The sequence below is a fragment of the Bufo bufo genome, chromosome 2 (genome assembly GCF_905171765.1).
Source record: "Bufo bufo chromosome 2, aBufBuf1.1, whole genome shotgun sequence".
NCBI classification, from domain to species: Eukaryota; Metazoa; Chordata; class Amphibia; order Anura; family Bufonidae; genus Bufo; species Bufo bufo.
In genome coordinates, this window is record NC_053390.1 from 565,278,306 (window position 1) to 565,293,240 (window position 14,935).

At 44.2% G+C, this 14,935-nt stretch overlaps 1 protein-coding gene across 1 annotated transcript in view; it reads right to left on the minus strand.

The window, feature by feature from the left end:
• Window positions 1–9,006: 9,006 nt before the first annotated feature.
• HPGDS (hematopoietic prostaglandin D synthase) overlaps window positions 9,007–14,935 on the minus strand; it is an 88,583-nt gene continuing 82,654 nt past the window's right edge. The window contains exon 6 of the mRNA XM_040418164.1: window positions 9,007–9,375. Coding sequence (XP_040274098.1) covers window positions 9,211–9,375 — 165 coding nt within the window. The 3' untranslated portion in view covers window positions 9,007–9,210. The remainder of the gene's footprint in view (window positions 9,376–14,935) is intronic.

Consider the following 14,935-nt stretch of genomic DNA (forward strand, 5'->3'; position numbering starts at 1 on the left):
CTAGTATAAAAGTTATCCATGTACAGGTGATAACCTTTATCTAGCAGTGGGTGCATAACGTCCCACACAAGTTTCCCGCTAACACCCAGAGTGGGGGGACATTCTGGGGGTTGAATACGGGAATCTCACCCCTCGTACACACAAAACTTGTAAGTGTACTCTGAGGTACTCTCACAAAGTTTGTACAGCTTCACGCCATACCTCGCCCGCTTAGAGGGAACATACTGGCGGAAAAGGAGTCTCCCCTTGAAGCAATGAGAGACTCATCAACCGCGACCTCCCTTCCAGGTACATAGGCCTCCAAAAATTTGGCCCCAAAGTGATCGATGACCGGCCTGATTTTGTACAGGCGGTCATAGGCAGGATCACCTTGGGGGGACATGCTGCATTATCTGCATAATGCAGGCATTTCTGGATGGCCTAAAACCGGGTATGTGTCATGGCTGTACTGTAAAGTGGGGTCTGGTAGAGGACATCCCCACTCCAGTAATGCCTGACACTAGGTTTTTTGACTAGGCCCATGTGCAGCACAAGGCCCCAAAACGTCCTCATCTCAGCTGCACTGACCAGAGTCCAGCCACTGGCCCTAGCCAAAAAGGAGCCTGGGTGTTGAGCGTACAGGTTTGTTTGCTCCACCATCAGGTTCACAAAGTGGTCACTGAAAAAAAGACTAAAATAGTAATATTTAGTGAAGCCCACTGTGGGAATCTAGATTCCTGCTTGGCCAACAAAATCTGGAATCACAGGCTCAAAATGCTCTGGGGTACACCAGACAAGTTCACTGGTAGGGGGCTTAGGTGGACTTATCTGGTGGGCCGTAAAACTAGAGCCCCAGAGCTGCTCGTACTAGTTTGTGCCACAGGGTCCCTAGCATGGCGGTCCCCTTGCTCCGCCTGGCGGCATCTCCGCCGCCTTGGGGGCTCATCATCATCGCTAGATGATGAGGAGGACGCGGATGACAAAAGGAAAGTGGGGTGGGTCATCCTCGTCGTCACTGGCGCTCTCGGAGTCGGAGGCAAGCAGGGCGTATGCCTCTTCGGCTGAGAACGTCTGACGGGCCATAGGAGTGTGTGTGTGTGCATGCGTGGAAAACTTTATTCAGTGTGCGTGTGTGTGGGGGACCGGTGTTCACGGACTTTGCCCTACACAGAAAAAAAAAAACGAACTGAAAAAAATGTGAAAATCCCAAAAAGTGTAAAAGAATATAAAAATAAAAGATTCAAACGCACTGATCAGCGGTACAAAGCTGATCAGCGGTGGGTGATGCGCTAACAGTGGCCGGACGCTAAGAGTGCCGGCCACAGTCAGCACATGCAAAAAAAAAAGCAAAAAAAAAAACATGCGCCCCACAAAAATGTGTGGGGGGGGGGGGGGCGGGGGGCAAGCTGCAGCACCCCTGGGGGGTATAGGGTCACACAGCTGAGTGCTGTGGACCCCAGACACCCGATCTGATGCTACACCACAGTAAAAAAAAATACTATTTTCCCCTAACTCTCCCTCACTATCCCTGCCTAATCTACCTCACCAAAAATCACAGATTTGTGCCTGATGGCACAAAAAAAACTCAAGCAACAGCCGGGCTCCTCTCTCTGCCGCTCCACGGACTGGTATGAGCGGGGAGAGGAGCTCCGGCAATTCAAAACTGCCGCTCCGCCCGCCCACGTGCCCAGCCGACCAATCAGCAGCGATCATGAGAGGTGGCGTGACCGCCACCTCTCAGGATCACAGGACGGTGATTGGTGGTGTATTATCACACCATAGATCACCGTCCTATTCCGGGTTATCGGGTGACCAGAGATCCGAATAACCCAGAAACGCAGCAAATCGCAGGTCTGAATTAACCTGCGGTTTGCTGCAATCGCCGACACGGGGAGGTCAATGATTTGAGCAGGCACCTTGTTCCGATCACCGCCCGCCACGCGGTGGTGATCGGAAATACACAGGGAGTACAGGTACACCCTGTGTCCTTGAGTACCAGGACATCAGGGCGTACCTGTATGCCCTGTGTCCGTAACAGGTTAAAGAGTAAAGTGTGTATATATTTTTCTTGTAGTACTGAAATACGCCCCTATAGGCTTTCACCAGAAATAACTGCAACAGTCCAGTGCGTATAGAACGTATTTTTCGCTTTATAAGACGCACCTAGGTTTTTGAGGAGGAAAATAAGAAAAAAAAATTTTTAACCAAAAGGTGTGCTTTTGGTGAATTTTTAACTAATGGTCTGGGGATGACACTGTTATGGGGGATCTGTGGATGACACTGTTATGGGGGTTCTGTGGATGACGCACTGTTATGGGGGATCTGTGGATGACGCACTGTTATGGGGGATCTGTGGATGAAGCACTGTTATGGGGGATCTGTGGATGACGCACTGTTATGGGGGATCTGTGCATGACACACTGTTATGGGGGATCTGTGCATGACACACTGTTATGGGGGATCTGTGCATGACACACTGTTATGGGGGATCTGTGCATGACACACTGTTATGGGGGGGAAATCTGTGGATGATGCACTGTTATGGGGGGAAATCTGTGGATGATGCACTGTTATGGGGGATGTGTGCTATGACACATAGGGCCATGAGGGGGGCCAGCATAAGATGCTAAATGTGTGGATGACACACACAAACGTATTTACCCCTGACGAAGCTCGACTGAACGAAACCCGGGTCGGGTGATTGATCCTTTGTACATTGCTTGTTTATACCTGTATATTGTGAGTATAATAAAACCAGTTTTACTCCAATTTGCATGACGGTACTTCACTATTGGCTGCATTTTTGGTGTTTCATAGAAGCTTGGAAGGGAGAGGAGGAGAGGCTTCGATTGGCCTGTTTGCTTTCCCATGTCCGCGATTATTTGACTGGCTTCGAATGTGGAATTTCTGTGACTTCTGAGGCAGCGCGGTCCAACAAAAAGAAAAGCATTTACTTGTGTGAACTACACCCACTTCACCATTGGGACCTGCGATGCTATTGGGCAATGTACTTTTTGAGGCTTTTTTATTATTATATAAATTTTTACTCAAGTGGTGTTACTTTACTACTTTCCCTCATCACTTTACTCCTGGTCCCACTGCATTTATCTTCTAAGAAACTGAAATCTACGCCAACCCCTAATTAATAACAATTTAATGAGGTATCACTATCTGTCTAAGGCCTCTTGCACACGACCGTATATATTTAGCGGTCTGCAAAAAAACGGATCCGCAAAAAAATACGGATGACATCCGTGTGCATTCCGTATTTTGCGGAATGGAACAGCTGGCCTCTAATAGAATAGTACTATCCTTGTCCGTAATGCGGACAATAATAGGACATGTTCTATTCTGTTGCGGAACTGAAATATGGAAACGGAATGCACACGGAGTACCTTCAGTTTTTTTTGACGACCCATTAAAATAAATGGTTCCATATACGCTCCGCAAAAATGGTCATGGAATGAAAATACGTTTTTGTGCAAGAGGACTAAGGCTGGTTTCACACAAGCGAGTTCAACGCATTGAACTCGCAGAGTATGCCTGCGTAAGCTCCCGTCCTAACCTCCCTAGCACCGACAGGGTCGCATAGGATTGTATTGATTTATGATACTATGTAACCCTTAAGCCTCATTCACACATCAGTGTTTTGGTCAGTGATTTCCATCAGTGATTGTGAGCCAAAACCAGGATTGGAGCCTCCACAGAGATCAGGTATAAGGCTTAATGCAAATGAACGCATTTTTTTCCGTGTCTGTTCCGATTTTTTTGCGGACCATATGCGGAACCTTTAATTTCAATGGTCCGCAAAAAAACTGAAGTTACCTCGTGTGCATTCCATTTCAGTCTCTCCGTTCCACAAAAAAATAGAACGTGTCCTATTATTGTCCGCATTACGGACAAGGATAGGACTGTTCTATTAGGGCTCATGCACACGAATGTATTTTCTTTCTGTGTCCGTTCTGTTTTTTTGCCCACCGTATGCGGAATCATTAATTTCAATGGGTCCATAAAAAACAAAACAAAGTTACTCCGTGTGCAATCTGTTTCCGTATTTACGCATGTCCGTTCCACCAAAAAAATAAAACATGTCCTATTATTGTCCGCATAACGGACAAGGATAGGACTTTTCTATTAGGGGCCGGCTGTTCCGTTCCGCAAAATACGGAATGCACACGAACGTCATCCGTATTTTTTGAAGATCCATCTTTTGTGGACTGCAAAATACATACAGTCGTGTGCATGAGCCCTAAGGGAAAGATCTACTCCTGTTCTGTGTTTAGAACCAGACCTGGTTTTGGCTCAAAATTATTTTTGAAAATCACTGACCGAGCACTGTGAATTAGGCTTTAGAGTTCTGGAATGCATTGTATAACACGGACAGCATTATGTCAGCGTTATACAATACACTCCAGAACTCTAAGGGTGTCCATGTACTGTCCGCATTTAATTTGTGGACCCATTAACTTCAATGGGATCATGGTCCCTGATAGGAATCTCTGAGTCCCACTTGGTACCCCTGGCACCAAACTTCTAGTATCGGCTTGGTTTGAGTCCTTTTCTGACGTCAGGAGAGCGCTTCACTCAGTAGGTAACGAAAGACACAACAGTGATGTACTGAATGAACACTCTGAGGTTTATTTTTAATGCACACAGGTTATATAGAGGGGGCTTTACCCTCTTTATTAGCATATCATCGTATGTTATGTATTTAACCTATCATATTAACACGTTTCATTCTACAGTCAGAGAAATAGAAACAAAAACGGAACTTCCATATTAGGAATATTGTCCGGGAGTAGTGCCAAAGAGATAAGATTCAGGGTTACAGAGAATAGAAACCTTACAGTTATTAGTTTTACAGCAATCAGAGTTACTTCTTAACAGAGAAACAAAACTTCAGCAAAAAACAGAATTGGTTTTGACATAAAAAAGAACATGGATTCCTTTCAGTCCCCATTTTGAGGAAGTATTCTATCTTTTTGCAGAACGGACATGCGGAAGCACAGAACACCTGCTATATTTGGCTACAAAATGCAGACCACGAACCCATTGACTTCAATGGGTCTGCAAAAAATGCAGATGCAACATGGACGGTATCCATATTTTGCAGACTGCAGAATATATACAGCTGTGTGCATAAAGCCTGAAAAGCAGAGCAATTCAAATTCTGAAAATAGCAAATTTTACCAAATTTTCTGTAAATTATGTTTTTTTTTTTATAAATAAAGGTAAGACATATCGACTCAAATATGCCACTAACATGAAATACGATGTGTCAAGAGAAATCAAACTCAGAATGGCTTGGATAAGTAAAAGCATTTCAACGTTATTACCACATAAAGTGACACATGTCAGATTTGCAAAGATAGGCTGTCAAGAAGGTGAAAAATGACTGTCATGAAGAGGCTAATCATCCACAGCTCCTGTGTTTCACAGTACATATCAGAAAAGCTGCAGAATGCTATTTCTGTGATAAATCCATCAGACTGGTTGGCAACTTGTTCTCATGCCCCTCTCTGACTTCAAGGAAGCTGGCTTACATTTAGAATCAGCGGTGGATGCACTGAAGTTAAGTAGAGGCCAGTGCCTCTTCATAACTCTAGCGGATGCAATGCCAGCTCAAGGTGTTATTAAGACCTGCATCTAAAATGCCGGTCTTAATAAATCACCCCTATATTTTCACACAACATACTTTTTTATGATAGCCAATGTCCTAAATAACAAAAATGTAAAGTACTTTATATAACAAAAATGCTTTCTTACCCTTCAAAGAACGCCCTAAATTGCAGGTCATTTGTAGTCTCCCTTCCTGCTAAGTTACTGTCCACTGCTGTTTGTTATGTGAAGACTTAGATGGGTTGCAGCCAGGAAGTGGCGACATGTCCTGTGTGCTCCTGCGTTACACAGAGCTCATGGACAATGTTCTGCCTGTCTGCTTCTGTCAAAGTAAATCTACAATTGTTTCTCCTCTTGACATAGTGTAATATAACAAAGCACACACATGCATGACCATACTTCCCAACTGTCCCAGATCCAGCGGGACCTTCCTGGATTTAGGTCTTCAGGACGCAGAGAAAGTTAGTTGATTGCAATGGTGATGCAGGGAGCTGTCTGATCCCTGCTTCACCATTCATAGTTATAGTTAGTAGTGATATAAGGATGTGGGGCAAGGGACCTTAAATGTATTACCCTGCTATGTTGTAAATTGTATAATTACTGCAACATCTGACTTTGGTCAGTAGATAGCAGCAAAGGATAAGATGATAAAAGTCTACCTTGGATCTGCCTATGAAAGGAATACTAATAACCTATTTAGTTTGCAAAGTTGGAAAATAGCTAATTTATGGGCTGTTTTGGACCCTTACAAGTGTGACAGCAAACTGAATATGCAGGTTTGACACTGCACTTAGCAAATGACTTATTGCATCACACTCTCCCTGTGTAAGGGGAGGAGGTTCCTGTAGAAGCAGGAAGTGAGCAGACGGAGGCTGTGCTTACATACAATAATGCTCCAAGTACAGTTACATTGCGGTGTATGGGCTGCAAGCTAATGCATAGCCCTAAGGAACTCATGCACTGACACCTTCCTATCTCACTGGCTGCTCATAGGGTGCTATATACTGTGAGCTGGAATAAGGATTAAAGTTACAAGAGATAACAACATTTCCCTGTGGATTACAAATAGTATTGTGCACCACTTAGGGTGCACCCCAACAAGGAACTCGTCGAGGAACATACAAGTGCAGCTAGACCGCTTTATGGACATTGGGCAAAACATCACATTTACTGGTTTATTGTTACAGTGTTATATTTATTGTTGGTTTATTCTCTGTGTACCAATCTGTTTTATATATTCTCAGCTTATTGTTCACTACATTGTTCAGTAAACTGAACTGCTGGGAAAGAACCGTTGTCTGTGTGGCATTGTGTAGTCTCTGTACCTATGGGCTCAGCCTTCGAGCTTCTTTCAGTGACATAGTTAATATGGTTGAAAAAACACAAAGGTCCATCAAGTTCATTCAGCTCAACTTCTGGTGCTCCCCAGCAGGCATAATGTGGTTACACAGACATCTCATTGCTGGACTGTGTATGACAGAAAAGGCTGATTCCTGGGTCAATACTCTCCTCCTACACAGCCCAGCAGTGTGATATGTAATCAGATCGTGCCGGTTGGGGAGAGCAGGATCTACTCCAATCATCCAGGGAATGCCTACGTGAGTATTGATTTTTGTTGTTGTTTTATTTTATTAACGGAGCTGGCACAACTGAAAGGGGGGGATAGCTACTGTGGGTGCAGAATGTAGGCATATCTATGTTGAAAGTGGTACAATGTGGGCATAATTACTGTAAGGAGGCACAATGTGGGCATAACTACTGTAAGGGGGCACAATGTAGATATAACTTTTGTATGGGGGCACTAAAGGGACTTGGTGGGTGGCTTGGTATTAAAAAATTTGCTGGGGTGTCATGTCACTGAATTGCGCTGACAGGAGAGAGCATGGCCCCTTATTCTTAAAGAACAAGCAATCTAATATATAAAGCTGAGTGTATGTATGTCCACTAAAGGAATCCGCACCGACCTGCTCTCTAGCACGTACCATTCCTGAGATATTCCCAAAAAATTATTAGTCAATAGAAGCCTGGTCACATGACCCTTATCAGCCAATAGAAGCTTGCGGGCCCTTAGTCTCCACATAGACACAGTTTTACACCAGATTTCCAAAACAACCCAGCCATTTTTCTTCACTGCTATAGGTGAGCTTTAAAGGGGCAGGGCGCTGTGCATGACACTGTCAAGAGAGCGAAGTGCAGTGGAGGTCATAGTTCAGGGGCAGGTAGGGTGGCCATTCAGGCCACCCTCAAAGACCAACTTAAAAATGCCGCCCCCAGACCCCGCTAAGCCACGCCCGGACCCAGTTAGGCCACACACCCTCCCACTCAGCATTCGACAGGGATTAAAAAAATAAAGGTACAAATCATCTTCTGTCAGCTGCAGGGGTGGGAGGGAGGGGGACTTTCTCCCTGCAGCTCATGCTCAGACAGCACAGTTCTGCTGTCTAAGAGTGAGCTGTTCAAAAGGACAATCTGTGTCTGTCCAGACCCTGCGCTGGACGGAGGACAGGGAGATTGAAAGCAGGACTTCCCGGCATAAAACCGGACCTCTGGCCATGCTACGGGCAGGCTTCTGTGGAGGTCACAGTTAAGTGGACGGTCCGCTATGGAGGTCACTGTTAAGGGGCAGATTTCTGTAGAGGCCACTGTTAAGGGGATGGGGTGTTGTGGAAATCACTGTTAAGAAGATGGGGTACTGTGGAGGTCACTAATAAAGGGGCGGTCACTGTGGAGGTCACTGTTAAAGGGGTGGGCTGCTGTGGAGGTCACTGTTAAGGGGGTGGGATGCTGTGGAGGTCACTGTTAAAGGGGTAGGCTACTGTTGAGGTCCCTATTAAGGTGGAAGGGATGCTGTGGAGATCACTTTTTAAAGGGGCGGGCACTGTGGAGGTCTCTGTTAAGGAGGCAGGGAACGGTGGAGGTCACAGTTAAGGGGATGGTCCACTATGAAGGTCAGTGTTAAGGGGTGGGGTGCTGTAGAGGTCACTGTTAAGGGGGAGGGGTGTTTTGAAGGTCACATTTTAAGGGAACAGACTCTGTGGAGGTCACTGTTAAGGGGGCGGGTTATTGTGGAAATCACTGTTAGCAGGGTGCTGTGGAGGTCACTAATAAAGGGATAGCCACTGTGGAGGTCACTGTTAAAGGGGAGGGCGCTGTGAATGTTACTGTTAAGGGGACAGACCGCTGTGGAGGTCACTATTAAAAGGGTGGGGTACTGTAGATGTCACTGTTATAGTGGATACTGTTGATATCTTTTAACTACACACAAACATTAAATGAAATAGATGAAATATACCCGTGCGAAGCCGGGTCCTTCTGCTAGTAGTTTAATAAGACAGGAAAGCCTCCACTACAGGATTGTAGCCGATCAAATGAAGAGATGATTGGAACAAACTCACAGTAACACACAGGTCATACCCATTAACTTTATTTAGCCATTTGCTTTTGACATTTCTTCTATGTCTTAATAGAGAACAAAAAATTTCAAAAATACTTTGGTTAATACATTTGCCATATGAAGAACTTCTATGTAAAGTTAAAGAGATAACGTGTGGCCTTTAGTAAAACCAGAAGTATCTTCATTTTCACTCCCAAATTCTGCCATGTATTGCTATATTAATGCGTTGTCTGGGGTCTTCTCTCTATCCATGCCGCAATCTCTGGAAGTTCCTTTACCTTTTGCTTGAGAGACAGAAGCTTTGGGTAATCTTTGCAAAAGCCGGGATTGTCTATTTCAATACTGTCACTGCAGATGTCCCAAAAGAAGTCAGCCCAGGTTACCTGGTAAAAAAAAAAAAGATTTATTCCCAGACTTAACATATAAAAAAATCATCTGCCATCCACAGTGTGTAGGTGATTATTGTGTGCCATAATAGACACATACATTATAAAGTCCAACAACCATTTCATCTCATTTCGATCTACTTTTCCTGATCCAGATCAGATGGAGTTTATTTTTCAGAGGTATTTAATAAATTTGATATTTTATACTGCTTTTTATACATTTGACACAAAAAGGATCTGGAAATGGAGGACTTCACTCCTGTTTTAACTTAATTTGGGAGAAGTGTGTGGTGTAGAGGATGGTTATTAATGTTCGTGCATTTTATCATGCAACTGTAGAGGAGGTTTCCATATTTGCTACTGGGAAGAGCCAAGGTGTTATTGCCCTGTCTTGCCAGTGAGAGCGATTGGCTTGTGGCTAAGCAGTCCTTTGTGGCTACATATATCCATACTTTTTCCTGCCATAGAGGAGTAGTGCAGAAAGCTGTGTGTATTGGGTGGCCATCTGAAAATAAGGTGAGGGCGTTAATTATTAATAAGTGGCATAAATCATAGCGTATAGAACCATTTTCACATTCCAACAGTGGCTGAAATATTTGCGCAAAAGAGATTGGTTACTAACTCTTCAGGTTTTTCAGGGTCCAAAGCATTTCTGAAATTTCCTTGCATAAGGGGAATTATACTAGAAACTAGCTTACCATGAAGCATTAATGGTTATCTTTAAAAGTTATTATTTTTAAGTAGGGCTTCAACTAGAGAATTCTCTTTCCAAAAACTCACTTTAAAAAATAAAATAAAGCTACATGTAAGTGATTGTAGACCTGTACAATAGGAGTGGATATTACAATGAATTACAAACTGTGCCTTTTGTCTAGGGCTCTCTCTATTTACTCTGGCATTTTCTCTTCAGGTCAAAGGTCTATCCGGTCAGAGGCTGAATATAATACAGTAGATTGGCTAATTCCAGCAGTACCATAGAGGTTGAATGTAGGGAGCTTCATACAAGAGCATGTGACCATGGGGTTCTGAGAGGTATGAACCCACTGATCAGACAGCTTTCCTCTATTCACAAGCTAGAGGATGAGTTAATAATTAGGAATGCAGCAAGCCAGACCTGCAGGGTATTGCGATAGTGAGGTCACGGTTATGGTCAATCGAGGGTTACTCACTTTTTAGAGGAGAACCCTGGGCAGGCATGCGGCAGTGAAGGAGAGGTAGACACAAGTTCCTCTGGGGCACACTCTGGATGTAGGGACCAGACCTGATGGTTGATGAGGTGCCCTTGATGTTACAGGTATTTTGAGTGCCTGAGGCAAGGTCCCTTTAAGGATCGTGACGCCAGTGCCTGTAATGGTGGCACACCGATTTATAGGAGCAATAAGTGAGGTACACAGGTGGTATAGTGAACCAAACGTTGCTTTACTTTGAACAGTCCAACTTTGTACAGAGATGATGATGCAGTTCCTTATATCACAGATGTCAACAGCAGGTTTACTTTCAATAATGGCAGGTATTAATCATGCAAGATACTTGGAGGGTACACAATTAATGTTTCACAGCCCCGGCTGCACTATCTCCACAGCTATTCTAGCTGGCTGTATCCCAAAGCCCAGATGCCCAAATGCTGGCTTTAATCCTTGGTAATAAATCTTCCTCCCGTATTGACCCTTGCTTTTATCTTATTGTACTTCTGCCCATCAGCTTACTTATCTGAGCTGGTTGTATGGTTCCTGTTGTGAGGGAAGTTGCAGGTTTCTCCCAGGAGGTTCATCCCTACTACTGGGGTAATGTGAGATAACTGAGGCTCACTTTATCAACAGGCAGGCTAGAGTTCTCCACTAGCCTCCTGGTAGCAACTAGCAGCCTGGACTATCCAGCTGCATGTCAGGAGGAGGCCCTCAGCATATCTCTGGCTAAAATGCCTTCTCTCTTCTGTGTCCACAGACTCCTGACTACAGACTTCTGACCCCTCCCTGTCTGGGCCTGAACATTTATACTAGGGGCTCTCTATCTCCCTTTAGTGTCTAGGATACCTAACTACACCCTCATAGGCCTGCTATGCATGACACAGGGGAAACATTGCATACAAAAACACACAGAAAAATACATTAACCGTCTCCGGACCACCTAACGCAGGATCGCGTTCCGGAGGCGGCAGCCCTGCGCACAGTCACGCATATATGCGTCATCTCGCGAGACGCGAGATTTCCTGTGAACGCGCGCACAGGCACGCACGTTCACAGGATCGGAAGGTAAGCGAGTGGATCTCCAGCCTGCCAGCAGCGATCGTTCGCTGGCAGGCTGGAGATGCGATTTTTTTAACCCCTAACAGGTATATTAGACGCTGTTTTGATAACAGCGTCTAATATACCTGCTACCTGGTCCTCTGGTGGTCCCTTTTGCTTGGATCGACCACCAGAGGACACAGGCAGCTCAGTAATAAGTAGCACCAAACACCACTACACTACACCCCCCCCTGTCACTTATTAACCCCTTATTAACCCCTGATCACCCCTGATCACCCCATATAGACTCCCTGATCACCCCCCTGTCATTGATCACCCCCCTGTCATTGATCACCCCCTTGTAAGGCTCCATTCAGACGTCCGTATGAGTTTTACGGATCCACTGATACATGGATCGGATCCGCAAAACACATACGGACGTCTGAATGGAGCCTTACAGGGGGGTGATCACCCCATATAGACTCCCTGATCACCCCCCTGTCATTGATCACCCCCCTGTAAGGCTGCATTCAGATGTCCGTATGTTTTTTACGGATCCACGGATACATGGATCGGATCCGCAAAACACATACGGACATCTGAATGGAGCCTTATTGGGGGGTGATCAATGACAGGGGAGTGATCACCCCATATAGACTCCCTGATCACCCCCCTGTCATTGATCACCCCACTGTCATTGATCACCCCCCCTGTAAGGCTGCATTCAGATGTCCGTATGTTTTTTACGGATCCACGGATACATGGATCGGATCCGCAAAACACATACGGACATCTGAATGGAGCCTTATAGGGGGGTGATCAATGACAGGGGGGTGATCACCCCATATAGACTCCCTGATCATCCCCCTGTCATTGATCACCCCCCTGTCATTGATCACCCCCCTGTAAGGCTCCATTCAGATGTCCGAATGTTTTTTACGGATACATGGATCGGATCCGCAAAACACATATGGACATCTGAATGGAGCCTTATAGGGGGGTGATCAATGACAGGGGGGTGATCAGGGAGTCTATATGGGGTGATCACCCCCCTGTCATTGATCACCCCCCTGTAAGGCTCCATTCAGACATTTTTTTTTGGCCCAAGTTAGCGGAAATATAAATTTTTTTTCTTACAAAGTCTCATATTCCACTAACTTGTGTCAAAAAATAAAATCTCACATGAACTCACCATACCCCTCACGGAATCCAAATGCGTAAAATTTTTTAGACATTTATATTCCAGACTTCTTCTCACGCTTTAGGGCCCCTAGAATGCCAGGGCAGTATAAATACCCCACATGTGACCCCATTTTGGAAAGAAGACACCCCCAGGTATTCTGTGAGGGGCATATTGAGTCCATGAAAGATTGAAATTTTTGTCCCAAGTTAGCGGAAAGGGAGACTTTGTGAGAAAAAAAAAATATATATCAATTTCCGCTAACTTGTGCCAAAAAAAATAATTCTATTAACTCGCCATGCCCCTCATTAACCACCTCAGCCCCCAGTGCTTAAACACCCTGAAAGACCAGGCCACTTTTTACACTTCTGACCTACACTACTTTCACCGTTTATTGCTCGGTCATGCAACTTACCACCCAAATGAATTTTACCTCCTTTTCTTCTCACTAATAGAGCTTTCATTTGGTGGTATTTCATTGCTGCTGACATTTTTACTTTTTTTGTTATTAATCGAAATTTAACGATTTTTTTGCAAAAAAATGACATTTTTCACTTTCAGTTGTAAAATTTTGCAAAAAAAACGACATCCATATAGAAATTTTGCTCTAAATTTATAGTTCTACATGTCTTTGATAAAAAAAAAATGTTTGGGTAAAAAAAAAATGGTTTGGGTAAAAGTTATAGCGTTTACAAACTATGGTACAAAAATGTGAATTTCCGCTTTTTGAAGCAGCTCTGACTTTCTGAGCACCTGTCATGTTTCCTGAGGTTCTACAATGCCCAGACAGTACAAACACCCCACAAATGACCCCATTTCTGAAAGTACACACCCTAAGGTATTCGCTGATGGGCATAGTGAGTTCATAGAACTTTTTATTTTTTGTCACAAGTTAGCGGAAAATGATGATTTTTTTTTTTTTTTTTTTTTTTCCTTACAAAGTCTCATATTCCACTAACTTGTGACAAAAAATAAAAACTTCTATGAACTCACTATGCCCATCAGCGAATACCTTGGGGTCTCTTCTTTCCAAAATGGGGTCACTTGTGGGGTAGTTATACTGCCCTGGCATTCTAGGGGCCCAAATGTGTGGTAAGGAGTTTGAAATCAAATTCTGTAAAAAATGACCTGTGAAATCCGAAAGGTGCTCTTTGGAATATGGGCCCCTTTGCCCACCTAGGCTGCAAAAAAGTGTCACACATCTGGTATCTCCGTACTCAGGAGAAGGTGGGGAATGTGTTTTGGGGTGTCATTTTATATATACCCATGCTGGGTGAGAGAAATATCTTGGCAAAAGACAACTTTTCCCATTTTTTTATACAAAGTTGTCATTTGACCAAGATATTTATCTCACCCAGCATGGGTATATGTAAAAAGACACCCCAAAACACATTCCTCAACTTCTCCTGAGTACGGGGATACCAGATGTGTGACACTTTTTTGCAGCCTAGGTGGGCAAAGGGGCCCATATTCCAAAGAGCACCTTTCGGATTTCACTCCTCATTTTTTCCTGAATTTGATTTCAAACTCCTTACCACACATTTGGGCCCCTAGAATACCAGGGCAGTATAACTACCCCACAAGTGACCCCATTTTGGAAAGAAGACACCCCAAGGTATTCCGTGAGGGGCATGGCGAGTTCCTAGAATTTTTTATTTTTTGTCACAAGTTAGTGGAAAATGATGATTTTTTTTTTTTTTTTTTTTTTTTCATACAAAGTCTCATATTCCACAAACTTGTGACAAAAAATAAAAACTTCCATGAACTCACTATGCCCATCAGCGAATACCTTGGGGTCTCTTCTTTCCAAAATGGGGTCACTTGTGTGGTAGTTATACTGCCCTGGCATTCTAGGGGCCCAAATGTGTGGTAAGTAGGTAAATGACCTGTGAAATCCGAAAGGTGCTCTTTGGAATGTGGGCCCCTTTGCCCACCTAGGCTGCAAAAAAGTGTCACACATCTGGTATCCCCGTATTCAGGAGAAGTTGAGGAATGTGTTTTGGGGTGTCTTTTTACATATACCCATGCTGGGTGAGATAAATATCTTGGTCAAATGCCAACTTTGTATAAAAAAATTGGAAAAGTTGTCTTTTGCCAAGATATTTCTCTCACCCAGCATGGGTATATGTAAAATGACACCCCAAAACACATT